The sequence below is a fragment of the Durotheca rogersii genome (assembly GCF_024521655.1).
Source record: "Durotheca rogersii strain YMJ 92031201 chromosome Unknown GGS23scaffold_1, whole genome shotgun sequence".
In the NCBI taxonomy this organism is placed as follows: domain Eukaryota; kingdom Fungi; phylum Ascomycota; class Sordariomycetes; order Xylariales; family Xylariaceae; genus Durotheca; species Durotheca rogersii.
The window spans coordinates 1,651,452-1,678,059 of record NW_026251232.1 but is presented as its reverse complement, the minus strand read 5'-3'; the positions used below and the strand labels follow the sequence as shown (position 1 = coordinate 1,678,059).

The 26,608-nt window shown below is 56.0% G+C and overlaps 8 protein-coding genes across 8 annotated transcripts; 6 read left to right on the top strand and 2 right to left on the bottom strand.

The window, feature by feature from the left end:
• The first annotated feature begins 7,073 nt into the window (after positions 1-7,073).
• Positions 7,074-9,230, top strand: GGS23DRAFT_20669 (FAD dependent oxidoreductase). Its single transcript, XM_051511839.1, has 4 exons — positions 7,074-7,440; positions 7,535-7,672; positions 7,814-7,911; positions 8,004-9,230. The coding sequence occupies exons 1-4, from the start codon at positions 7,418-7,420 to the stop codon at positions 8,828-8,830; spliced, it is 1,086 nt and encodes a 361-aa protein (XP_051377002.1). The 5' UTR covers positions 7,074-7,417; the 3' UTR covers positions 8,831-9,230.
• A 15-nt stretch (positions 9,231-9,245) lies between these two features.
• On the top strand, positions 9,246-11,516 carry GGS23DRAFT_544804 (glycosyltransferase family 58 protein). The gene is made up of 4 exons (XM_051514942.1): positions 9,246-9,501; positions 9,583-9,827; positions 9,929-10,965; positions 11,038-11,516. The coding sequence occupies exons 1-3, from the start codon at positions 9,348-9,350 to the stop codon at positions 10,829-10,831; spliced, it is 1,302 nt and encodes a 433-aa protein (XP_051377001.1). The 5' UTR covers positions 9,246-9,347; the 3' UTR covers positions 10,832-10,965; positions 11,038-11,516.
• Positions 10,847-11,677, bottom strand: GGS23DRAFT_20682 (nucleic acid-binding protein). Its single transcript, XM_051511841.1, has 2 exons — positions 11,032-11,677; positions 10,847-10,959 (listed from the first exon to the last, which is right to left on the bottom strand). The coding sequence occupies exons 1-2, from the start codon at positions 11,340-11,342 to the stop codon at positions 10,863-10,865; spliced, it is 408 nt and encodes a 135-aa protein (XP_051377000.1). The 5' UTR covers positions 11,343-11,677; the 3' UTR covers positions 10,847-10,862.
• Positions 11,678-13,096: 1,419 nt separating this feature from the next.
• Positions 13,097-14,960, top strand: GGS23DRAFT_544799 (uncharacterized protein). Its single transcript, XM_051514941.1, has one exon. It carries the CDS (start codon positions 13,628-13,630, stop codon positions 14,798-14,800), a length of 1,173 nt encoding a protein of 390 aa, XP_051376999.1. The 5' UTR covers positions 13,097-13,627; the 3' UTR covers positions 14,801-14,960.
• A 269-nt stretch (positions 14,961-15,229) lies between these two features.
• GGS23DRAFT_602128 (cytochrome P450 monooxygenase CYP539B5) lies at positions 15,230-17,063 on the top strand (the record flags this gene model as incomplete). Its single annotated transcript, XM_051519285.1, has 6 exons — positions 15,230-15,389; positions 15,474-15,684; positions 15,757-15,951; positions 16,023-16,091; positions 16,164-16,864; positions 16,933-17,063. The coding sequence occupies 6 exons, from the start codon at positions 15,230-15,232 to the stop codon at positions 17,061-17,063; spliced, it is 1,467 nt and encodes a 488-aa protein (XP_051376998.1).
• Positions 17,064-17,410: 347 nt separating this feature from the next.
• Positions 17,411-20,476, top strand: GGS23DRAFT_544789 (origin recognition complex subunit 4 C-terminus-domain-containing protein). Its single transcript, XM_051514940.1, has 4 exons — positions 17,411-18,978; positions 19,038-19,199; positions 19,257-19,688; positions 19,749-20,476. Exons 1-4 carry the CDS (start codon positions 17,611-17,613, stop codon positions 20,325-20,327), a joined length of 2,541 nt encoding a protein of 846 aa, XP_051376997.1. The 5' UTR covers positions 17,411-17,610; the 3' UTR covers positions 20,328-20,476.
• A 1,440-nt stretch (positions 20,477-21,916) lies between these two features.
• Positions 21,917-23,149, top strand: GGS23DRAFT_592072 (uncharacterized protein; the record flags this gene model as incomplete). Its single annotated transcript, XM_051517828.1, has 2 exons — positions 21,917-22,327; positions 22,529-23,149. The coding sequence occupies 2 exons, from the start codon at positions 21,917-21,919 to the stop codon at positions 23,147-23,149; spliced, it is 1,032 nt and encodes a 343-aa protein (XP_051376996.1).
• Positions 23,150-25,068: 1,919 nt separating this feature from the next.
• On the bottom strand, positions 25,069-25,810 carry GGS23DRAFT_20511 (uncharacterized protein). Its single transcript, XM_051511823.1, has one exon. It carries the CDS (start codon positions 25,671-25,673, stop codon positions 25,263-25,265), a length of 411 nt encoding a protein of 136 aa, XP_051376995.1. The 5' UTR covers positions 25,674-25,810; the 3' UTR covers positions 25,069-25,262.
• Positions 25,811-26,608: the final 798 nt, after the last annotated feature.

Here is a 26,608-nt window from a genome sequence, read left to right as displayed (position 1 = left end):
CTACTGTTACGAGTAGAATGGGGGGCAAACTCGTCCAAGCCCCCACACATATCCATACGGGATCCGAGGTTGGATACCGAGGAGGAGACGTTGTGCCCGTTGCGTGGAGAGAGAGAGGACCAAGGTGTCAACCAAGGTGTCAACCCCTTCTACGAATTACCCAACCTGACCTGCCTTGCAAGGGCAACAGCGGTACGTGCGTGTATATCGGCACGCATATAGATTGCTGGGCGTTGAGACGCAGGTAATATCAAAGTGAGCATTTGCCGGAAACCCAATCAAATATCGATTACGCCGATAGATATGATAATTGGTTACCCTCCCTTCCCGCGACTTTCTTCGAGAAGCGCGAGCGCGTCAGCGACGACACCATAGCAATAGAGATCTGACATGCTTATGACGGCTAATACTAGCGAGTCGGATGGTCAGATATAGATAGACAGACACCCGCGGGACGGAAAGGAGCCTGAGTGGCCAGTATAGAGGTAGGCACCACGTAGTCGCTAGGGTACATACATACGTAGGACGTAATGGAACGGTATATTATTGCATCGGTGAACCAACAGGTGTCTGCTATGTGCAGAGCGTAGCATGCCGTCGTCTTTGGAGGTGTAAGTCGATGCGACATTGCAGTTGACTGAAAATCCCAACACGTTTCCTCCCCGCCGTCGCATCGGGCTCAGGGAGAACGTTCTCCATGCGTAGGTGATAATACCAAATGCTACCTACCTACCTGGGCAACAGGATGGATATTATATGCTCTTATGTATGCCTAACATACATGCCGGGGAATGAACAGAATACCCGATGGGGGTTAACAATGATGACCTCTACAAATGTGCGTAATTCCAGGGCGTAGTCAGCCATACATATATATTACATACGTATATATATATAGGTATATATACGGATATACGAGCGTAGGTGAAAATATGTCTGCATCTGGTCGGCGGACCAGCTTCTCAGCCGGGGCTCGAGCTCGTGTAGGGTAAAGCGTGGATAAGGTATTGCCCATTGATATATAGGAGGCACGTATGTAGGTACACGACACGCACAATGCGTGTATGCCTTCTAAAGGGGACCAATGTGTCCATGTATAGGACCCAACGAGATGGGACAGTTCGAACGAGACCCCATATGCTTACACGTACAGTATGTCCCATCAACGTGGTCGCAGGCGGGAAGATTCGATATCATCAGGTAGGTATGTATTGTGGAGAAGGAGAGGCGAGCGCATGTATGTACATACCTACCGGTCTCCAGGATGGGTGTATACATATACATAATGCTCGCTGCTCAGATACCAAACATGGCAAACACCCCAGGCCGGTCGGGTATCCATGTGTGTTGTCGGTATGGATATCTGTCTATACTCATACACACCTACATGTGTACATAGCATAGCATAGGTGTGTGTCTGCGTGTGTCTGTGTCACGGATCTCGTTCTCCGAGTCCATCGTGAGCCCCCAGTGACCGTGCAGCAGCAACTAAACCCCAAAATTCGCCTTAGCCCGCGCCCCTTTCGAAGCATCATGCTTTGGTCAGAGCAAGCGTCAAGACATGTGGTCGCTCTTGGGCGCGGTCCATCCTCAGACCCCTACTCTGTTAGCAGGACCCCATCTACACACGCACGCTTGCGCGCTATCGAGGGAGTGCATCCAGCGCGTTTTCGGTGAAGATCTCGTGAAATGGCCTGCCAACAAGCCCAACCCCCCCCCCTCTCTCTCATCCCTTGGCTAACACCAGCCTGACTAAGCCTCTTCCTCCGTCTTGCTATACATGTGGGCGGATTTATACCTGCCTGGCGTCAAATATACATATGTATTATGTGCGTGTTGGATGCTAGATGTTGTATGTGTATGTAGGATTACGCTCTTCCGGTTGACCACCTCAACAGGATGGGTAGTACTTCTGCGCTTCAGTTTCCCATAAAAGTGATAAGTATGTATGTACGTGTATGTTACCCCCTACATGGTGCATGACGGCTGGGGGAGAATGCCTCCCCCCCGGTTACCAATGACGATTGCAACTTACCTCACAGACGGGGCCTTGAAGGGTCACCGGAACGACTTCAGGGTCTCTCGGAAACCCACCCCCGCAACTGTGAATTGACCTGACCGTGAGATGTGATTTTTCTTTTCTCTGCTTTTTTTCATCCTATTGCGTCTTATGTTATTCTTTGTGACCCGGTCTTCGGCTCGTCTCGTATGACTAATAAAGTCGTTCCAACGGGCCGGGGGGGGAGGGGGGAGAGTCACACATGTTTCTCTCTATCTCAGATATCATGAATCAGCCGACATTATAATCTGCATTTCCTCCCCTCTCTCTTCTATCGTCACACCCCATGCCCGGCACACTGTAAACAGTCTCTCCTTTCACACGTAAACTTAAAAGACTTTCCGAGAAGGGCTAAGAGGTCGCAGTTCGGTTGGTACCCTTTCCCAACTCCCCCCCCTCCTCTCCCCCTCCCCTGCGCACATCGTTGTCGCCGACAGATGTCACCCCCTCTCCGCTACCACCATGTATATGTGTGTACGCATGTGCTGGAAACGGAAACTTGCTTGCTTGGGTGCTATGTACATACATCCTATGTCAGTCTACGAGTCTTTTTGTAGCACGGAGCCCCGCACACCATGTAACCCTCCATCCGCTAGATCAACTTATCGATGCTACGATGCTAGTCGGACCCCAAGCCAGGCGTCCTCGTGTGTCGAGGAGAGGGCACTGCAACTTGCCGCGCCGGGGGAGGTGGGTGAAGGGAAGATAGTCACTCATTGACACACCCATGCTCCCACATTTAGGACCAAATCGCTCACTGCTCACTACATATACAAGGCCTGCGTGGTAGCATGCCATCTTCGTAGCGTTCCCGCACCCCATCCATGCCAACTACTACCCAGATGCACAAGGGCCGTTTTCTGTACGAATAAATTCCCGCGCGCGGTAAGACTCTAGCTTTACGTCTCTTGATGATGGATAGGTTGGTATGCTTGTTTCTGTGTTCCGAACAGACGGGTGAGAAGGCCGTTGACCGGCTGCGGAGGAACCGGCGAGAGCCAGAGACATCCAACCTACAAAGGTGGTATGTATGCTAGATACCTACCCTCTTTGCTACGTAGGATGAGGACATACCCTACCCGCCTTGTCGAGTCAGAACCCGAGGCATCTGTCGGCAAGCAATCGATTTACGGTTTGCATGAAGCCCTTACGTCCACGGCCTATCAATGGGTGGCGAAGCCTTCCCATCTTTCCCAGTTCCAACAAGTTGGATCCTCGGGCCGTTGATATGGGACCACTTGTGCTTTAACTATCCCAATGCACTGGAACCCATGATCCCAGCTGGTCGTGAAACCACACAGTACGACGCCTGAGTCTGCGACTTCAGGTCTCAGCAGTCAGCCACTGGACCACACGTACCTACCTATGTGTCATCTTTCGCGTCCCGTCCCTTCATTGCCTCGTCGGTCCCGGCTGTTCGGTGCAAGCCGCGCCGCACACCCGCATCCCCTCCCCTCCCCCTTCTCTCTCCCTTATTACTGTGTAAGTAAGGCCCAGCGGTATGGTACGCCCCCTTTTTTTTTCAGCCGTAGAATTGCAACTAGGTCTTGTTGTCGTTTCCCCCTCTTGACCGCTCTTACTAGTGGGGGAGAGGAGGGGCTCCAGCCTAGCGGCTTCAGAAAATTGGTCGTCGAGCCACGATGGGGGGCCCCGTGGGTCGGATCAGCAGAATCCTTTTGGCTGGGATCCCAGCTGGCCAGCTTGCTCCCAGCCCAGATGCCTACCATTGGTGCCCCGATCAAGACGACAGCTGCAGCATTTATGTATGCGTGCAGTCCATGCACCGACGCACTGTTTACTCTATGGTAATATCTAAGGTTGTCTTGATAGGCTGGACGATGACGTGCAGGTGAGCGTGGTCAGATCGGATGTATCCCGGCGGTGGGAGACTCCAAAATGCCAACCGCTCTCCTGTTCTTGGACTGAGGACTTCGGTCGAGTTGCTGCCTTCATCCAGGGGGGCATTTCGCTGCAGCCCAAAAAAATATCGTACCATCGACACTCCCCTTTACTACGTCACAACATCGCCTTCTCTGGCTCTCGCTCTCTTTCCCGCCTCCCGTTTGCCTCTTTCTCCCTCTCTCTCTCGCTCTCGCACCCAGCCACTTTGACACATTTACCTATCTTTGACAAGGTTGACGTTCGCGCGAGAACTCTTGGATCGGCAAGCGAGGACGGCTAATCACTTAGATACGTGGCCATCCGTCTTGGCCGCCGCCCTTCCCGCATCCGCTCTCGAGTTGTCAGATGTCATTTCACTACATGAATAGGCAATCCGAGGAATGGAAGAATGGTAAATGACAATAAAAAAGCTCCGATACCAGCTGCCATCTGCCGGTCTTGGCTACTGCTAGATACCAATAGTAGCAAAATGATGGTTGAGGGAGGGGTGTGTCGAGTCGTGGCACGAGCCAGCAAGGCGGTTACCCAGTGTTTAGGAAAAGGGAATAACCGCTGCAATTGAAGATGCCTCACGGCATCCGTATTGTGTAGATATATGGTATATGAACGATCGAGTCGTCCCCCCTAGTCGGATAACACTTTGCGAATATCCCGGACGGGCGTAAAGTTGATGAGGACTATCCCCGTTATCCTCCTACCGAAATACGCAGTAAGTACCTACCTAACCTACTAAGCTACATACCTCATACATAGGTAGGTCTAGGCAGCTTGATAGAATAGCCTCCCCGAGAGGGCGTAGGGCTACCTCTCCAGCCCACTGCCTGGGGTTTGGTAAGAGTTCGAGTCAAACGTGAGCGGTACGGGTGGGCTTGAGGCTGACCAAGTCGGGGCTGCCAGCCGTTCGCAGGTGATAAACACAGTCCCGTCAAAGTGATACCTACATGCCTCTACCTCAGCTCGTCGTCTAGAAAGAAAAAGAAAACACCTTCTGCCTCTCACCTCCAAATTGCGTAAATGAGAACACATTAGGCACAAGCGTGGATATTACCTAGTAGGATGCTGCGCATCCATCCATCCTGGCACGGCCAAGCGGCTATGGCGTCTAAGGCGCTTGTACAAATTACTTCTCTTCATCATCAGTTCTTGGCCCCGAGGTCGCTAGCAATTTGCCTTTCGATCCTTCATCTGCGGCCAACGGGGCGGCCATGGAATATTGCGCATCCCCCTCATCGTCCTCGTCACCGTCGGCAAGTATTCGAGTCGAACCCCGTGGTACGATGTGGTGGCGTCTAGGCCGCCTACTGCCCTCCCCTCTTGGGGACAAGTAATTCGGCCAAACGAGAGAGGTGGTGCCGAGAAGCCATCACTACCGGTGTGAAATCAGGCCAGCGGGCCCTCTCCGTTGCACGATAAACGTAGCAGGCCGGTATCACCAGTCAACAGGGGGCTATCTAGTGGAGGTGTCACCAGCATCGCCCCTCTCCTAGCCGGCATGCCGTATCTGGACGACGAGTTCTGGAAATAGAGGGAGGTGCAGAAGAACAGGTAACGAGTGGTGGTTGAAGAGTGGTGGTGGTAGGCAAGTACGCCGATCACCTAATAGCCCCTAAATTGCTAAATTATGCAGCCTGCAGGATGCTTCACCCCTTGATAATAGGAGAGCGATTGCGACTGGAGACAGGTCCCATCTCGGTCAGCTCTTCATCCTTGCTCGTGGCGTCGCGCCCACGGATCTGCCGACTACACGGTGCGTATCCACGGTCCATCTTGCCTACGTCGCCCAGCCGCCCGCTCTCATCGCACGGCATAGCGGCCTTGCCCACCCCTCTCTCTCTCCACCAAGTCTCCCCGTCCCGGGTTACCCGGCGGCCTGGTGGAGAGCCCGCCCGGCAGACTTCCTTGCATCCCGTCGATGGGTTTGAGGGAGGAGGATGATTTTTCTTCTCTTTGCTCTCTCTCTTCACCCAGCAGCCTCTAACTTTAGCCCTCTACACAACACAATATGCACTCGCCTTCGGGAAGGTCGCGGATAAATATCCTGCCATTCTCTCCACCGACATCGGATGGTTCGCAGGCATCCGATACCAGTCCACAAGGTGCATGCATATGTACCATATATGCTTCCACGACGGAGCGAGGTGAGTTGGGAACCCCTAGCCCTTCTCGGCGAGCGAGTAGGCGTGAGGTCAGTGTTTTGGCCAAGCCCGCTGCTGCGTTCTGCCGATACGGCCACCCATATGCAATTTCTCCCTTCTCCGGCAGTCTACTCCCCTCGGGAATCCGAGATACCGCGCCTCGAGGGCATGCCTCATCGAGATGGCGCGCTGCTAGGCGTAAATAATATGGAAGAATCACAAAAGGCGTAGACGTATAGGTAGCTTTTTCCCCCTCGGGTTATGCAGGCTTTTACGTATACCTAGGTAGGATTTCTTACGTGACAGGAAGGAAGGGAGCAACGGACGCCCGCAGGTTACATATAGTATCTACTGGAACATATCTGCCTCAGCCTACCTCATGCCCTCGTCGATCCTGCCTCAAAAGCCCTTCGCCATCGAGATGCTCGACGGGGCGGGAGTTGCAATACCCCGAATTTTGTTGAGGAGGTGTGAAAGAAGGAGATTCAACTTCAATTGCCTTGATACGGTGTATAGATAGGCATGAGGTATCCAAGACAACAACATCAGGCTGTTCATGTCCCCTTTGAGGTGATATGTCGCGTGGTTTAGTTCTCTGCGGGCTCTACGTCGGAAACTTGGCGCAGAAGCCATGCCCGTTCTTATCTTTCCTCTTAACTACGTCTTTCTCCGGCGGCGTTGGGTTGTCAGCCTCGTAAACGTACCCATGTGAATACCCTCTCTAGTCTAGAGACAGACGATCTGTCATATCCTGAGAACACGAGTTACCTCCACCCCAACCATCTTTTGCGGTCGTAGAAAAGATACCTAGCAGAGAGAGGAGGTATCCCAGTACCTGAATCTAGGTAGGGGTACTTCACGAGATAAATGTCTTTTTCTCTCCCTTTTTTCAGTGACATTCTTCTCAAGTTAATCAAGCCATTTACATATAATTGGCACACGACCAGTTTTGTAGCCTCTCGGAGATGGAGAGGAGGCCTTGGCGGGTGATCTAATATGGATTGGTCCTAAACCGGACTCACAGTAGCGGGAGACTCCGTAGGTGGTGATGGACCACGGCTGCTCCCTTGGTGCGGCCGAGGGACGGCGTGCGGAGACCAATCGAACGATAGTGACAATCCCACAGTCACCTTCTACTGCAACAAGCACTCTTGGGGGCCTTGAGGCAGTATTCTCTATGACCAGCCTCGCATCTTAGCTTATACACAGCATCCTTTGTGTTCGGGACATAGCGCGGGCACTAATATACGGCCTCGGCCTGATACATCGATTCAAGCACGCTCAGCCTCTAATATTTTCTGATCCAACACGAGAAGAAAAAATGACGAACATCGTTGTTATCGGGTGAGTTGGCTACACGTCACTTGTCGCCTCCAACGAAAACAAAAGAAAATAGGCTTGCAGGGGGCTAACCACCATTCCCTCCTCCTTTCTCCAGCGCCGGTGTGTCTGGCATCACATCGGCCTACCTGCTGTCGAAGCAGAAGGGCAATGTCATCACAGTCGTAGCCAAGCACATGCCGGGCGACTACGACATCGAGTACGCGTCGCCGTGGGCCGGCGCGAATGTTCTACCGTAAGAGCCGCTGTTATCACGCACTGCCTACCTTGTCTTGCCTCCCTACCCAGCGTAGATGAAGGAAAGGAAGGGGAAAAAAAAAGAGAAAAGGCTAGCTGACTGATGGCTGGCCCGTGGCGCTCTTGTCCCGTCTTGCAGAATGTCCCATGAGAAGGACAGCCGGTGGGAGCGCCGCACCTGGCCCGAGATAAAACGTCTCGCCACCGAGGTGCCCGAAGCCGGGATCCATCTGCAGCGTAAGTACAGACCCGCCCGGGTGGGAAGAGAAAGGGAGGGGGAAGGGGGTGCGGGAGGTTGTCTCGGGCCAGGGTGATGACGAGCCTCGCAGAGACCATCCTATACCGGCGGGAGAAGGATCTCGAGGAGATACGCAAGGGGGGCTACAACTTCGACGGCCTGTTCGCCGAGGACCCGTGGTACAAGACGCTGTTCGACAACTACCGGGAGCTGGGGCCGTCGGAGCTGCCGGCGGGGGTGGCGTCGGGGTGCGAGTTCGGGTCGGCGTGCATCAACGTGATGCTGTACCTGCCGTGGCTCGTGGGGCAGTGCCGGGCGAACGGGGTGGTGTTCCGGCGGGGGCGGGTCGGGCACGTGGCGGAGGGCGCGGGGCTGCACCACACGGGGGCGGCGGCGGACGTGGTGGTGAACGCGACGGGGCTGCTGGCGTCGCAGCTGGGCGGGGTGCGCGACGCGGCGGTGGTGCCGGTGCGCGGGCAGGTGGTGGTGGTGCGCAACGAGGCGCCGCACATGGCGGCGGTGTCGAGCGCGGGCGACGCCGCCGCCGAGGCCGACGGCGAGGTCACCTACGTGATGACGCGCGCGGCCGGCGGCGGCACCGTCCTCGGCGGCACCTACCAGCGCGGCCGCTGGGAGAGCCAGCCCGACCCCAACTGCGCCGCCCGCATCCTGCGCCGCGCCGTCGCCCTCGTCCCCGGCCTCGTCCCCCCCGGCGCCGGCCCCGAGGCCCTCGACATCGTCCGCCACGGCGTCGGCCTCCGCCCCTACCGCGACGGCGGCGCCCGCGTCGAGCGCGAGAACGTCGCCGGCGTCTGGGTCGTGCACAACTACGGCCACGGCGGCTGGGGCTACCAGGCCTCGTACGGCTGCGCCGAGGACGTCGTCGCACTGGTGGGCGAGATCGCCGCGCTCGCGTGAGGACGTGGTGGCCTATATATATATATCTACGCTACCCAGGTCGGCGCACTAGCTGGTTTGTGTTCCTGTCTACGTGTGGTAGGTAGGCCCTGTTGGAGGCAGGTTGAGAGGTTGAACGTCACGGGGCAGAGGGGTAAACTGGCACACATCTAAGGGTCTGTTCACCATCTGCCTATTCAAAAGAAAATATTTCTGATGCATAAACGGAAATATTTCTGTGTCAGTCTTAAGTACCGCAGATATCTAGGAGGTAGGCATGTGTAGGTGGGTGGGTGAGCTGTAGATGTAGGGGTCAAGGATATCCCAGGTATGGAGACAGCGACAGGTGTCAAAAACTAGTGCCAGCTGTCACAGGATCACAATCTAGCATGTGTGATGTACTTGACAATGCCTCTGACAGCTGTCATTGCTGATCGGGTCAGTAACGTGTCTTCGCGTCTTCGGCGCATTCACTCACCTCTGCATTCCTGACGATAACCACATCAATCAACCACACCAGCCGCCAGCACCCACCAGCATGTCGGGTAAGGGAAAGCCTGGTATCGCCTCGAAGGCGGCAACGCTCTCTCTCGACATTGCCAATGGCCGGCACCTCCTGTCAAGGTTCATCCCCGCGTGCCTGTTCCTCTTCGACGCCATGCTCTGCGCCCTCGTTATATGGAAAATCCCATGTGAGTTCCCCGCCAAAGCTCGGGAGGCCACCCCTAACCCACCTTGCTGACCCGTACCGCTCTGCTTCTTCTGCCGCCCAGACACCGAGATCGACTGGAGAGCGTACATGGAGCAGATCGCGCAGTACGTCTCTGGCGAGCGCGACTACACCATCATCAAGGGGGGCACCGGCCCCCTCGTGTACCCGGCCGCCCACGTCTACACCTACACTGCGCTATACCACCTGACGGACGAGGGGAGGAACATCTTGCTGGCGCAGCAGATATTCGCCGCGCTGTATCTGGCCACTCTCGGCCTCGTCATGGCCTGCTACTGGAAGGCTAAGGTATATCGATCGCCTGATTAACGACATGTCATATGGGAGATGATACGCTTTATTTGGTTGCTACGGTCTGCTAACGGCATGCGCGCGCCCGCACGAATCAGGTCCCGCCGTACGTCTTCCCCCTCCTCGTCTTGTCGAAACGACTCCATAGCATATTCATGCTGCGCTGCTTTAACGACTGTTTCGCCACATTCTTCCTCTGGCTCGCCATCTTCCTATTCCAGCGCCGCGCCTGGACGGCCGGCAGCATCGCATACTCGTGGGGCCTGGGAATCAAGATGTCATTGCTACTGGTAATCCCGGCCGTCGGAGTGGTTCTCCTGCTGGGACGAGGATTTTCGGGCAGCCTGCGCTGCGCCACCATCATAGCCCAAATCCAAATCCTCATCGCCAACAAGTTCCTCCGCAGAAATGCCTGGGGATACCTCGGCCGAGCTTTCGAGTTTTCGAGGCAATTTCTGTTCAAGTGGACCGTCAACTGGCGTTTCGTCGGGGAGGAGATGTTCCTCAGCCGATCATTCTCCCTGGGCCTCCTCGTCATGCACGCCCTCGTTTTGACCGGGTTCATTGCTGGAAAGTGGCTGAAGCCAGCCGGGAAGTCTATTTCTGCGATACTTTTGCCGATCTTGGGACTCAGCTCGCCCTTCAGCCCCAGTGAGGAGACCCAGATAGCCTCACGTGTGACTCCCGAGTACGTGATGACTACCATTCTCTCCGCTAACGCCATTGGACTCCTCTTCGCGCGTTCTCTGCACTACCAATTCTACTCGTATCTAGCGTGGGCCACCCCCTATCTCCTCTGGCGCAGCAGAATCCACCCAGTCTTCCAATACGGGATCTGGGCTCTGCAGGAGTGGGCCTGGAACGTTTTCCCTAGCACACCCGTTAGCTCAGGAGTTGTTGTCGGTGTGCTGGCCACGACAGTAGCGTTGGTGGCCATCCGAGACCACGGGGGAGGCGAACGGGACGTGCCTAGTTCCGCGCCCGAGCGCAAGGACGCATGAATAGTTCGAGTAGACATGGGTTGATAGACGTTCAATTTTCATCATCGGAATACGACGGCGGCATCTTGCCCACAGTAGAGTCTTCGTCCTCGGAATCCTCGTAGGGAGAGAGAGGAAACGCTGCGGGCCTAGACGTGGTAGCATTAGTCTCCCCTCTATTCCCCCCTCCAATCACATTTTAAAAGGGATCAACAACTTACCAGTAGCTTTGCTTGCGCCACGCCTTCTCATCGCGGACAACATTCACGATCTCGCCCTCCACTTTTCCATTCCGTGCGTCGGAGGGAATCAGCTCGACCAGGACATACCCGCCGCGCCTGACCCAGATGGTGTTGCGGAAGCGAGCGGGCAGCTCAACCAGCACGGAGCGCTGGTCGGGTAGGGCGCAGGCGTAGTGGTTGCTGCCCTCGGCCTTAACAACCCTGGCGAGCGATTGCGACGGCGCGAGCTGGTCCGGAGGGGTCGTGGTCGCCTCGGCCACCGCGCGCACGTCGCGCTTCGGGCGGCCCATGTTGGTTAGGTCGGGGGTACGGACTGCTCGATAAGTGCAGATGTAACTCGTGTAGGGGTAGGGATACGCGGGCTCGTGCGAGTTGGCTTGGTGCTGCGCCTTCTAATAGGTCCTCGTAACGGGTTGAATGCGGGAAGATGTGGCCTTGTCGAGGATTTGGTGGTGAGGGAGGTAGGTGGAAGGAAAAAATACAGGGACGAATTACCTAAGGCGTTCATCAGGGTTATACTTAGACCTGCGTACGGGCTTATCCGTAGTTCTTCCGATCGAGGATTCACCAGTAAGTATTACCCGCCTGGCTCGTTTAAGGCAGAACCACCTCATAACCTCTCCAAATAAGTCACCCCTTTCTCACAGAACAACGACCCGATGCTATGTTGACATCTAAGCACACGGTTCTAATTTAGCATATGTATTCTACACAGTAACAAGCGGGCAATAGATAGGCCTCAGATGCTTGTGGTTGTGGTATGCCTACTTACTTGCTTAGGTAGCTGGGCAATTGGCTACCTCCCCAATGCCATTGGTTAGGTATAAGCAATGAATCACCTGCGCTTCACATTGGAAAAAAGGGGGAGAGGGTGTCCCTTTAGTACTCGACCCCTTAAAGACATTACGTGAAGACATTATGTGGTCCTACATAATCGAGGAGGGCATCGCTATAGGTTCTTCATCGGTGCCAGGTCGTCTGCATGGGAGTTTTAGTAGTGTGTAAGCGTATTAGCTCTGGGCTTACCTCTTTTCTCCCTCCCCCTTTTATGATCTCGCGTTTACTCGAGTTAGCCCCATGTCTTCGTCCCCTTCTCTTAGCAGCGCAAGATCATATATGCCTTTTTCTATCCCGGGTACCTTCACCGGTGAGTTGATAGTTAAGCATATAGGTACTATAACAGTATTAGGCCGGCGCGTAGGCACGTGGTTCTCAAGGTCCCTGTTATAAAATCCCAATCTATGCCATTGGCTTAAGGTTATATAAATGGATTATAGCCCAGCTATAAAGTCGTGGGACGACTTGCCTGTGAAGGCCTTATCTGGGTAGCTAGGATAGATGGGTATAATACATATATATAGCTACAGTGCGATTAATCGAACTCCCATCCCCTTCACTTTATCACCCCTTTCACCTTGTCCAGCATCAGGCGGGTGACATGTGTGAATATGCCTTTTCGAAGATGTAAATATGTCATTTTGGAGGGAACCGGTGGGGACTGAGATGAGTTGGGAATATAGGATGCATGCTGGATCGAGGGTTAGAAAGAAGCGAGAGGTGGTACTGAAGCAGGAAAGCGATTCAGAGGGCCAGCGTGATAGGAAAGCACACCCCATATGATGGCGGTGGTGGTGGTAGTGGTGTTGGCAACGATGGGCTGCTGAGGCAATTCACCATTGAGTGTAGAGTTAAGGCTAAGAGGTGTGGAAGAGGGAGCTGGGTGGAATTGGTTCAGTTGTCATATTCACTGGTCACTACTCTGTGTCAGATCAGGACGGATACTTAGGCTGGGTTACACATCAGCCTAAGTGTTAATTGGATATACTAACAAGTATTCACAGGAATGGCAGGAATCCATAACCATACTGTCCTACAGAGATGTTTTTAAATATATTATACGCCCAAGCGCTGTAAGACAGTTTGCCTCCGTTCATCTTGCCCAAAGTTACATGTAACTAGCTGTGGTGAATATCAACCGTTACCTTGTTAACAGATGGCAGAATCTAGATGCCTATTAAGCAAGGCACGCTCACCACACTCAAGTCCTATTCATTATTAGTGTGTGACAACTCGGGTGCTAATCACCCAGCACCTATGATCATTTTACACAGCAACTCACCATCGATTCACCCAAGCCAGACCCTTAACTTGGTTGTTTAGTTGTTGTTCGTCTTCTCCTATGGCCTATATAAGATCCCATGCCCCCTTCAACTTCTCACTTCTACAACCCTCCTTAACCTGCAAGCCTCTGTCTCCTACACTTTGACGCAAACTTTTTAGCCTCTGATGCGCACTCCCATTACGGGTTCTGGCAAGATCTCTCCAGCATAATACCCTCCTTTGACACCTTACATGCCAACTCATACGCCTCTCGTCGTACGCATCTTCTCAACCTCACTGCCGCTACCCAAACTGATCAGAATCATACAGGAGGACTTGACAGCATCCTCATAGAGCCCAAGTAAGGCAAATAGGATATATCAATATCCATCAACGAAACGCAAGCAGCTCAGAAGAAAAAATTTAAAACGTAGCACAAAAGATACAGACTGTACTCCCAGCATCAACTACCAACATGTCGTCCCCTAACCGCCAGGGCGAAATGCCGTTAGGCCAGGTCCAATACCATTGGGCTAATCCGGGAGGCCCCCGGGTTAACAGCGACCAGGACGGTGACAAAAATGGCGTTACCTCCGGCTCAGCCATGTTGCTTGACACCCCTGCTTCGGCCCTCTCGAGCCCAGTCCATGTCTCCGGCCAGATTCGACGATCTGGTCTAACTGTGCCACTGGTCTATAACCCTGACGATCCCTTCATCGACCCGACGACAATTCGAGCTGCAAACATCGAGCACCAGCTAGCCACAGTCAATGGGGGCCTCACGTGGGAGCCTGATGACAATTTTCTGGCCGATGCCAGAGTTGACAATCTCTTCTTCCTCCAGAAATTCTGGAAAACCTCCATCGATATCTTCTACTCAAACCCTTACGACCTCTTCACCTGGGGCCTGCGCGTCAACGCCAGGGAGCATGACCCGGTCCTGCGCGACCTCAGCGACCTTATGGCGCACCCGATCTGGGCCGGCTCCCTCGCGCTCCTGCGCTTCGCGCTGCAGCGGGCCGTCTGCGGCCGCGTCGCGAACCACCTGCCGCCCTTCATCCCGGCGAGCTCCGGGGTCCTCGACCAGCTCCAGAAGGAGCCGCCCATCAGCGTCGCCGGCATGGACCCCTACGAGGCCGAGGCCTACATGTCGAAGAAGATCTTCGACACCTGGATCGGCACCGTCTCGCCTCACCGCGCCAGCGTCATCCGCGCGCTGCTGGCGGAGATGGACGCCTATTTCGCCCAGCAGGGGCCGCAACATAATAATCGTCACAACCACAACCAGCACCCGGCCTCCGAATGGGAGCAGCACTTCTTCGTCCTGCGCAGTCGCGACGTTCGCGCCGTCAGCGAATCGCTCGACGCCTTATGCCACAGAGGCGTATACGACTGCCTCACCGAGTCGTACGCGTCGGGCTACTTCAGCGACGTCGGGTCATGGTGGCCCTTGCTGGCACCGGTGGACCAGGTGGTTCTGAAGCGCTGGGAGGCGCTGTCGACGTGCTGCCGCCGTCGGCGGTCTGCCCAACAGCTCCCAGACGTGAGCCTCTCCGCCATCGACCAAAACTACGTCATCTACATGGCGGCAGAGCAGTTGCCCCGGTACCAGAGGACCATGTTTCAATGGTCCGAGTTGGCCCTGTAATGCTATCGTCCAGCATTAATGTCGTGGAGGAGACATGGGGGTGGAGGAACCTGAGGTACTGGAGGGTTGGAGAAGGCAGAATCGGCAAGGCATTACATGGATACGAGTGACGTTACTTTCGACATCGCTGGACACGCTCAGCTTTTAGGGATGATCGCCGATGGACGGGCATGTACTTACTACTTGTCAGGCCAAGTGCTTATCCTGCAGGTTCTGAACTCTACATATGTAGTTAATATACCCCCTGATACCAACCGAGAGCAACCATTTCCGAAACCCCCCTTGTCGGGGTAATCTATATTGTGATTAGGTCTTGAAGCCAAGGTTAACATGATTGTATCAACTTCGAACGTGATTTACTGACCCCTCTGGCCTGCAAATGTTATAATCATCGTCGGTGCACCGTGTCTCCTATCCATATCGATCACGATGCTGGCTCAACTGTCAGCTGAACCTCTTGCCATTGCCTGTGCGGTATTGCTGGTGGGCGCCTCGGCCTGTCTTATGACGCAATGGATGAGGCTTGAGGTTCACATACGTAAGATAGGCGCAACCCGCGCGCCCAGCGTTGCGGGCAACCCTTTGACTGGTAAGCTGAGTCTCGAGAGAGGAACATGGAAATGATTTTGCTGGCTGAAGAAACCTTCCTGACTTGGTGAAACAACACTGAAAGCTTCCATATGGTTCTTTTCCGCGGCCAAGGCGCAGACGAGGAATCGGCTTCTGGATTTCTTCAATGGTCTCTACGACGCTGCAACCCCCGAGTGCCCCAACTGTGTAGGGGTTTCAGCGATGCCATGGGGAAGATACCTACTCACTAGGGACCCAGAGCATATAAAGGTGGTGCTGACGACGCAGTTTTCGGATTTCGGCAAGGGACGGCGGTTCCATGATTCGTGGCGACCATTCCTGGGCGATAGCATTTTTACGACGGATGGCTAGCTCTGGCACGATAGTGGTGGCCTGATTAGGCCAATGTTCGTCAAGGACAGGATTAGTGACCTAGAGACGTTCGAGAAAGGGGCCTCTGCGTTTCTTTCCAAGCTTCCGTCCTCGGGAAAGACGGTCGATATCATGGATCTCCTGTACCGGATGACTCTTGATGTCACGACGGACTTTCTTCTCGGGGCCAGTGTCGATAGCTTAGACAAGTACGTAACGCTTCCTCAAAATATATAAGCAATCCTACATGTTGCTGATGTCGGTGGCTAACCCAACTAAGCCCCCGGAACGAATTTGCGGGAGCGTTTAGCGACGTCCAGAGAATCCAGATGATGCTCACGACAGTTGGGTACAGCAAAACTGACCCTGAGCCTGGTTCTACCAAACAATCGATGGCATCGTGACTAATTGTGGCGTGTAGACCGTTCAAACTCTTCGTTCCCCAGGGCCGCTACAATCGTGGAATCCAGGCCATTGACCGATTCATAATGCCTTACATCGAGCAGGCAATGGCCTTGCCGCAAGACGAGCTCGAGAAGCTATCGAACTCCGACAAGCACTTTACGTTTCTGTATAGCATCGCCCGCTATACTCGCAATCGCCGGGCCCTCCGCGACCAGATCATCGCGGTCCTCCTAGCGGGGCGGGACACGACGGCGGCAACGTTGTCCTGGGCGTTCTACGAGCTGTCTCACTTCCCGGACAAATACAAGAAGTTGCGGGACGAGGTCCTTGCCTTCGTCGGCCGAACGCGAACCCCGACATACGAGGATATTAAGGAGATGGCGTACATGCGTTACACCCTGAACGAGACCTTGAGGCTCTACCCGGCGGTGCCGTATAACCTGCGAGCCGCGCTCGAGGATACGACACTCCCATCCACGCCGGGCCAGCCACCTCTTTTCGTAGCAAAGGGCGACATGGTCATCTATAGCGTGCTCGCTATGCAACGGCGCAAGGATCTGTACCCGCCGACGTCAGAGACGTTCGAGGACCCGGCCGTCTTCTCGCCCGAGAGATGGGAGAACTGGAGGCCGAAGCCGTGGCAGTATGTGCCCTTCAACGGCGGACCCCGAATCTGTGTGGGCCAAAATTTCGCCATGACCGAGATGGCGTACTGCAGTAAGGAGACCCGGCAGTTTCGTTGTGACGGACAGGAAAGGTGCTGATACCTCGCTTGTGATATCTAGTGGTAAGAATCCTACAGAAGTACGACCGTCTGGAGTATCGCGGAGATTGGCACGCGCAGCTACACGAAGCAGAGATTGTCGGGAAGCCGAGCCAAGGTGTCAAGGTAGCTCTATACGAAGAATGCTCATGAGAAGACGAGGGCTTAGGGGAGGACAACTTCTCTTCTTCACTAGCCATTATGGTGGAAACAAAGGTATACTCTATAGGGGTCTGTCGGTATAGGCTATCGAATGCCCAGATATGTAAGGAATTGAAAATGTGCGTATTCGCGGTTGTCTGGATGCAGTTGGTCATTTGGACTCGTTCTGGATTGTTGAATGCTAGGAAATAATGTTGTTACATGTTATCGAGTGATATCAAGATAATGAGGCGCCCCACATCCACCATACATATTACCTAATACTGTCGCCCCACCGCTGGCGCGTAAATTGATCGAGGCCCAGCGCGTCGTCGCGTTTTTTTTCCCGGGCAGCTCTGGTTATTTTTCCACCGAACCTATCCATGTACTTAGCTTATTCCGTCCTAAACTAATAACTGTTGACCGCGAGCCGATGCTACGCTACTACGACACGGCTACAATCCATTGGCCTTGTTAGCTTGTATAGGGCGTCTCAATTCCTCCCTTTCTCAACATAGAGAAGACCCAATATACACGGGATCAACGAGAACATATTAGCATGGCCACCAACAAAACTCCTGATCAAGCTAAACTTGGCTCCGCACGTCGAAAGCGAGCTCGACTCCAAGACGAGCCAGACTCATCCCCAATAGCCTCGCCGAGTATAGCTGCTACCGCTAAGCGGCGTCGTCTCAACGGTCTCGCGAGCATTAACTCCTCCCCGTCTACTCCAAAGGGCCTCTCGGCCATTTCTACCGCCCACCGCAACGCTCTGCGATCAACCAAACCAACTACAGCTAAGAGCGCTAGCCATCCTCAATCTGCCCAGACGAAGCCGATAGGCAAGGACGACGCCTACGATGTACCCGGATCTTCGAGTGCTGACGAGTTGGAAATCAAGAAGTTGCAAAGCCTCCCTATAAAACACAAGAAGCTAGGCATAAGGCCACCGAGCAAGAAGGCACGCCCGTCTACAGGCTCTTTTGATAAGAGTGCCTCCAAGGCCCGGGGTTCCAAAGGGGAGGCCGATAATAGCCAGGGTCAAACCGCCGGGGGTCAAGCCAATATCCAACCAACACCATCTGGGAGAAATGGACCGGCCGCGATGCCAGTCGCATCTTCGAGGAAAAGCGTCAGCGAACGATTACTAGAGTCACGAAAAACGCCAAAACAAGTCGAGCTGGTCGAAGACGAAACGAGTCAGAAAGCAACGCCAAAACGAAAGGGAAGGCCCCCAAACGCGCTCGCCACCAGAGCCGACGCAAACAGGTCGCCGGTAGCGAAGACCACGAGCTTGAAGGGCATATTGACGCCGAAGAAGCGGAATGCCGGCCGACCGCGGAAGACCGTCGCTTTTAATGAAGGAGGACTCGAGAAGGAGAATGAGGTTTTCTTCGAGGACATACCGCCAGAAGATGCGGACTCCGAGCTGCAGAAAGCCGTGGGTGCTGGGATTGACGACGGGTCTCCCGAAGAAGAGGGGGCGGGGACGGGCGAGTATGAAGACGACGAAGTTTGTGCCATCTGTTCCAAGCCTGACTCCGAACCTCCGAACGAGATCGTTTTCTGCGAGAATTGCAACATGGCCGTGCACCAAAAGTGCTATAACATACCCGTCATCCCGGACGACGATTGGTTTTGCAGGAGTTGCTCTCAGGATGATGTATTGCTGGGCGCAAAAACGACCCCGAAGAAACAGACTGGCGTGGCCAAGTCCCCCGAAATCCCTAGTATACCGAATTTGGAAGAGCATCTCCGGCGTACGCAGCGTGTGCTGCTGGACCGCTGCTCAGGAAATCGTCGCATTAAGCTCCGGGGCCAGACTGAGGCTTACGACAAGACCTTTCAGCTTGTGGAGCAAACCGTCTTGGCTGGAGAGGGCAATTCGATGATGATCATAGGCGCGAGAGGTTGTGGCAAGACCACGGTAAGAATTATGCCAGCCACTCCCCCCTTCCCGCTGCATATGGCTAAATATTCTCTCAGTTGATCGAGGAAGTCATTTCCAATCTCAAAGCTGATCACCAAGATGAGTTCCACGTGGTACGCCTCAATGGGTTCATCCATACCGATGACAAGCTAGCTCTTAAGGAGATATGGCGTCAACTCGGCAAGGAGATGGACCTTGAAGACGAGCTAGTAAACAAGGTACGACTATACAGATATACAGCAAGGCCGGGCAGATTAGAAGCTAATTCGATCTAGACCAGCAATTACGCTGATACGATGGCCTCGCTACTAGCGCTCTTGTCGCATCCCGCGGAGATCATGGGAGCTGAGGACGGCGTGACGTCCAAGTCGGTCGTCTTCATCATCGATGAGTTCGACCTGTTCGCGACACACGCCCGGCAAACTCTCTTATACAACTTGTTCGACGTAGCCCAGGCGAGGAAGGCGCCGATTGCGGTGCTGGGGTTGACTACCAGAATCGACGTCGTCGAGAGCCTAGAAAAGAGGGTGAAGAGTCGGTTCAGCCACCGATACGTCTATATGTCTCTCCCCAAGACGCTGGCGGCCTACTGGGACGTCTGCAAGCAGGGGCTCTCGGTCGACGAGGAGGACCTCGAGTCTGAGGGTTTCGACACCGACCTCGAGGGCTTTTACGAGTTCCGGGACTATTGGGACAAGAAGATCGAGGTAATGCTCGCCCCCGCCCTACCCGAAGCCGCTTGCGAACTTTTGACTGACGCACTACAGGCCTTACGCAAGACGCAGAAATTCGAAGACCACCTAGAGTTCCATTACTACACGACCAAATCGGTGCCGGGATTCCTCACGTCGTGCATCCTACCGCTCTCAGTGCTATCCGCCTCGTCGTTGGACCTGTCGATACCCTCGTCGTCCTCGGCGGGATGCGTCTCGCTCGAGCCTCCGGGGTCGAAACTCCACCTGATCGAGGCGCTCTCGGACCTGGAGCTGTCGCTGCTCATCTCGGCGGCGCGCCTCGACATCATCGCGCACACGGACACGGTCAACTTCGCCATGGCGTACGACGAATACAGCTCGCAGATGGGCAAGCAGCGGGTGCAGTCGACCGCGTCGGGCATGCTGGCGCTCGGGGCGGGCGCGCGGACCTGGGGCCGGGCGGTGGCGGCGGTGGCGTGGGAGCGTCTGGTGCTACTCGGCCTGCTGCTCCCGGCCGGCGTGGGCGGGAGGAGCAGCGCGGTGCACGGCGGGCTGGAGGGCAAGATGTGGAAGCTCGAGGTCGCGCTAGAGGAGATCCCGGCGGCCCGCGAGCTGCCGGGATTTCTCGCGCGGTGGTGCAGCCAGATCTGACCGGCTTGGTGGGGGGACAAGTCGGATGCTAGGCCGTCGCCAGACGGGGTATAACTATGCCTATAGTTATTTGTCTAATATAGGTCCTGCCCTGCCTACCTGCAGTTGTATATGTATAGATAGATGGATATATATATATATATATATATATACATACCTATAGATACCTATATATAGATGTAGAAATGCATGTGCATGTAACATCGGAACGGCTACGAGCCAATTCGGTGAAGGCCATCGGATCCGAACGAATTCCGCGTTACCAAGGACATAGCGGCAGGGGGAAAAGGAGATTGGCGATGTTGGCAGGAGGACATAGTCCATCCGGGCTGAGCCAGGATCAATCCAGACAAAGAGATCTTGGCTTATCTTATCCCCGTCTGCGCCCCCTTTTTATTATTTTATTTTATTTTCGACCAACCGTGCGTTTACGAGCAGACCAACCCGGGCCAACAAGCCTCTATAGCGTAGCATGTGTATCTAGATAATAGCTATATGCATAGAGAGGTGTGTGTGTAGAGGTATGCGTACACGTGGGCGTAATGGTGTATGTTGGTGGTATGGTTATGTTACCTAGAGCTCAGTAAGCAGCCGTGATAGGGTGTGTATGTATTTATTTTATTGTACCCTATTTCTTCTGCTCTCCTTTTCTCTTCCCATCCTTGTTTCTAATTTTGGGACCAGAACGACGCCATTCCCGCCGTCCTTGAGAGGACACAACTGGCCAACAACCGCAGCGCCCCTCTCCCTCCTCCCCTGATCGACTGCGGGGATCCAATCGATGGCACGGCGATCTTTGTTTCGTCGCCCTTTCGAGCACCGCCGACCTTCTCCTTAGGCCGGGACGCAACCAGCCATGAAACACAGCCATCAGCGATATTTTCGAATGCATCCCCGGGATACACCCCAACTCATCTCGCATCGAGCGCCACGAGTCTCCCCCCTGGCCTCGCTTGCCCTTATTAGCATCAGCATCTCTTTCATCTCCCCGCCCTCCCCCGTGGCCGTCGATGCCAGGTTAGTCAGCTTATAACGGGGTACTTTGTGCCCGAGGAGCGCCGCCGCCGTCATCATCCATTGTCATAGTCACCACCGCCTCCGTCAATAACATTATTATCGCCGCGCAATCTGCGACTCGAGGCAGCGTGCATGCCTATGCAAAGCTCGTATTAGCCTCGAATAGAGAGGCTGCTACTCGTATATTGCGCGTCCAACCGAGATTCTGCTCGCCTCCGCGAGCGACCTACGACTGACAGATCACCATTCTCATCCCCATCGCTGCGATCCACAAAACCTTGCACTACACACCCCCCTCCCCCCCTTTCCCTCCCTTTTTCTACCCTAATTGTCAATTGCCGCGCTCAGCCTTGTCACCTAGGTACCTACTCATTCGACAGCCATTCGCAAGGCTGCGGCTGTCGGGTTTTCGTCTCTACGCGTCCATCGCGCTCTCTTCTGCTCCCATCGGGCAACCACAAAACTCGAGACGCGCGAGCGAGCGAGCGTGCCGGCCGTCTAGTAAGACGTGGACGAGCGGCCTTGCTGAAGTAGTTGTCTGCGCGGGAGACCGGACGCGGGAAGCCGGCGCGATGTCGAAGAAGTCGACGTTCACGACCATCTCGCCGCTGCCGGCGGGGGTGTCGCGGGAGGTGGTGATCGAGTTCCTGCACAACCACGTGGAGATGATCGACCTCAACCCCCTCGTGATCGAGCGGCACCCGATCGCGCCGCCGCCGCACGCGCCCCCCGAGGAGCAGGCCTGCGTCTGGTGGAGCATGACCGACAAGATCTCCTACCTCCCCGGCGGCGTCGTCACCGGCGACATCACCTACTCCGCCGCCTTCAACGACCTTCCCAACGGCGTCCAGACCCACTGCTACGCCCCCATGGGCACCGACATCCGCGAGCGCTGGAGCCTCGGCGGCACTCTCCCCGGCGAGCCCCTCGAACCCGTCGAGCTCGGCATCGGCGCGCCGCGCCAGGGGCTCTACCTACGCGAAGTATGCCGCTTCCTTTCCTCCCTCCTCCCCCTTTCCCTTGGTGCCATATGACTACTTCCTCTCACCCCGCTCCCATGTCTTTCTTCCTTCTCTCCGCATCATCGTATCCCCCCCACGCTCCTCGTTAACGTTAACTCGTACTGCCGCGGCGGACGATGACAACGACGGTGAAAATAACGGCAATGCTAACCCCGGCCCTAGGATGTCGAGCTCCGGTGCAACTTCGTCATGTCGTCCTTCGTCAAGAAGACGCTCAAGAAGGCCCACGGGACGCTCGTCGACCGGCTGCTGCAGAAATCCAAGGCCGCGAGCGAAGCTGCTGCCGCCGCTGCCGCTGCCGCTGCCGCTGCGACCGCGACTACCAGCAACAGCAACGGCGTAGCCGCCGGCGGTACCGGCACCGGTGCTGGCGCCCGGCCGATCCTCGAGCACCACTTCCACCACCGCACGGTCTCGTCGCCCGACGGCACGAGCCTGTACAGCAGCGGGAGCATCCATTCGAGCCACTTCGCGAACCCGACCGTCTCCACGTCGCCCACGTACACGTCGCCCAGCGGCCCGCAGTTCGGTGAGGACGGCAGCGGCAGCCGCGGGTCGCCGTACGGCCACCACCCCAGCCTGAGCCTCGGGAGCAGCGGCTTCGCGCCCGAGCCGCTGCGCGTGAACAAGACGTGGGCGCGGCACTCGGCGCCCCAGTCCCAGTCCCAGTCCCAGCCCCCGCGCCACCAGCACAGCGCCAGCGTGTCGAGCGACAAGGGCCCGCGCGGCGGCCGCGCGTACGCCCCGCCGGGGCAAAAGGACTTCATCGCGGAGCTGGAGTAAGCCGCTCGGGGCGGGAGGCGGTGGGCCGGGCCCGGGGCTACGGGCCCCGCCGTGTACGATGTCTTCTACTCTCGGGCAGTCTCCGCGCAAACCCGCGCTATCAAGGGAAAGGGAAGGAAGGGAGGAAGGGAGGGAGGCGTTCACATGGCGTTTTAACAGGAGGGCTTCCGGACGGGAGAACAATTAAAAAGAGAGTTTGCTTGTTCCATTTGTCGGGTCGGGACGCGCGGGAGCGCGTCGGTTATACCCCCCTTTCGGAGGCGGCGGCGGCGGCGGCTAGGAGACGGGTCCCACGGCCTCGAGAAGGCCGCTTGTTCGCGTTCGGATGTGACGAGCGCACGAATTCCGCCCGCGCGGCAACGAAGTTGCGGGAAACGTGTGCGGAAGTGCCGCTCTTCGTAGTGCCAAGTCGTCGTGGAGTCCGGCCTCGCGAGTTAGCCGCGGGGCCCGAATTCGACTCCGCGAGAACGCGGCTTCGGAGACGTGATCCGAGCCCAATAGCAAATAGTGTCCTGCTCTACCTCAGTATCGACCCGCGGTGACTTCGACTGCGACGCCCCTCCCCTCCCGTCGGTGCACGTAGTCGTACGCAGCAATCGACACATCCAGGCAGTCAAGGCAGAGAAGTCTGGACAGCTTCAACCATGCCGCATACGAGTCTGGCCGAGCTGTCCGGCTGTTAGCGAGAGTATCTCCCTTTCCTACCCCTTTCTTACTCAGCCACGGGCGAATCGCCACCGGATATTCTGCGAGCCCTGCCCGCTACGCTAGGTGGGAGGAATCGTGGCCTTCTGCTGCCTCGGGATATGACATCACGTAAACTCCGAGGCGCGCGCGAGGCCGTCGGCTGCAACTGAAACCGGCAGGTAGCCCAAGGCCGTATTATTCCCCTAGAAGGCCGCCTCCCTTTCGCCGCCTCCGCTCGATGGCTCATTCGTGACCCCCTCCCCCTCCTCCTCTCCCTCTCCGAAGGCTCTCGGTCGTGGCCCTCGTATTTCCTGTATCGTCCGTCGAGCCAGCCACCTGCCGCCGCCGGATCCCGCGCCGGACGCCCCGTCGGAGAGGGCCAGGTCAGATGGGGGTTGAGATATCAGGCAGGTCGGCTTACAGGCTTACAAATAGGCAACCCCCCCCCCCCCCCCCCCCCCCTTCCCTTCCCCCCTTTCTTCCCAATCTATGCGCCGTAATCGCCGGATCGCGCGTTGCGCGCGATGCGATCATTCGAGCCTCTCGTAAGGAGGGACCCGATCGTATGGGGCCACGCGATCGCCCTTGGTTTTCTACGGACTGCTACAGCATCTACGGTGACAGCAATAGTAATAAACCGCCCCGGGGAAGAGAGAGAGAGAGGGGCGGGTGGGAGCGTGGCGGGCGGCTAGGAGGATGAGGCCAGGAGGACGTGAGTACTTTCAGCCGCTGCGTCCTCTGTTTATGTAAGAGCGGAGAAAAGTTCGCACATACGATGCCTCCCCCCGAGCCCGACGGCCGCGTTAGTAATGTTTTTTTTTTTCTCCTCTTCCTTTCACGTTTCTGTTGGGTATCCCTTGTTTTTTTCGAGGCGTTTTTCTCCCCCTCCGGCGCCGGCGATGGGTTGTAGGCTTACGGCGCTCTGCGAACAGGCGTTTCATTCCCCCCTCCGAAGGACAGGAGACATGTGTACATAGGTGCTTAATATCCGCAATGGGTGGCGCGGTGGCGAGAGAGGAGGTTCTCGCCAGCCTCATTAGTCACGGCAGGCAGGCCGAATGCTACGCCGACGACGTGAGCACGAGACCGGGTCACGAGCCCTGCCCTCGCAAATACAATACTTACATGCTCGGAATAGCCGTCAGTAATCGAGAGAGAGAGAGATAGACCCCTCCCCCTCCCTTCCTTTTCCCGTGGTGGTGCGACTGGGCAGGGCTCGTCTCTCTACGCGCCGCGTGGGGTGCGCCGGCCCCAGCATTCGGAAACTCACCGCTCGCGTGTGCGTAAGATGGAATTAGGGGATATCGGTATGCTATACCTCCCCGTACTATATCGTATACCCACGCGTGGCATGGGTTCGGCCAAGTCCGGCAGCCAGGCAGACGGGAGGCATGTATGGAAGCCAAACCTGCCCGCCACCGTTTCTCTAGAACGGTACGCCTTCGTAGACGCCGTATGCAGATGCTCGCCCGCGCTCGCTGCCCTGGCAGCCTGATAGCAGGCGGCCACGCTTCGACCGCGGTATATCTATGTACATATATGTATGCACGTATGTATGTGTGTAGGTAGGCAGGCAACGATCCCTAGGTCGATCTGGCCTCGACACGCTATGCAAAGTGAAGCTGCCGAGTCCCCCTCCCCCACCGGCCCTGGCTCGCTGGGTACGGTATGATACTCGTAGACGCCAGCGATCAGCCCCGTCCCCGTCCCCGTTATCCTCTTCGTCGAGGGTATCGTAGCCCATCCCTCGCCTAGGCCCCCAGCGCGCATCGTGATTCGGAAGCAGCAGCAGCAGCAGCAGCAGCAGCATGTAGATATTCCTCGCGGCCACATACATACGTACTCATGCGGTTACGACGATCTGCTCTCGTATGAAAGCCCACTCTCGTTAGTCACGCGATCTCTCTCCCTCTCTACTTCTCTCTACCACGTTGTCATCTCCGCGCCTGCTTACCCTCGCTTCCTCCCATCAACGAGGCCACAGGCCGGCTCGGTCTTCGTCGCTATCGTTGCCGTCAAAGCGGCGCCAGAATCACACGTGTCCGGCCCAGATACATTATCTGCACTCGCGCACCCGCATCCGTACATACGTGCGTGCCTCCATACCGTGCCTATGGACCTAGGTATAGGAACAGGAAGCCCCGCAAGGCGGCCAGCCGGCCGGCCGACAGTAGCAGCCTGGTCCCCCCTCCCCCCTTGTCAAAAAAGGGGAGAAGGAAAAAAAAAAGAGGAATACGTAGAACCTTTCTCGCAAGTATGTAGGCCATGTATGGATACATCTCCGTATACGCACTAATACGCACCGTCACATCCCATGCGGACACCTACCCTACCCCCTACCCTCCTTAACCCTCCCCCCTAACCTTGCCACCTACGTAGCCGGCCTAGCTAGCTAATAGGCAGCTTTAGGGCAGCCAGACGGGCGGCTTCGCTCTTCTGCTCCTCCTCCTCCTCCTCTTCTCCTCTTCCCCTCTCCCCTCCTCTCGTTCCCACGCTTCTGGTAAACAGTTCGCCTTCGCCCCTCCCCTCCCCTCCCCCCAGTCTCTCGCTCGCCGCTAGGACATGACATGATATGTGGATACGGTGGAGGACGACGAGAGGGCGGCGGCGGCATCGCTATGCGACACACGGACGCATTCTCTCTCTCTTTTATGGCATTTTATTTTATTTTATTTTAATATACTGCCCAACCCGGCTTCCCTACACCGCCTTATCGTCGTCGGCGCGTGAGTGTCGTCATTATCAGCATCGTCCGGTCGGGTCCTGAGCGAG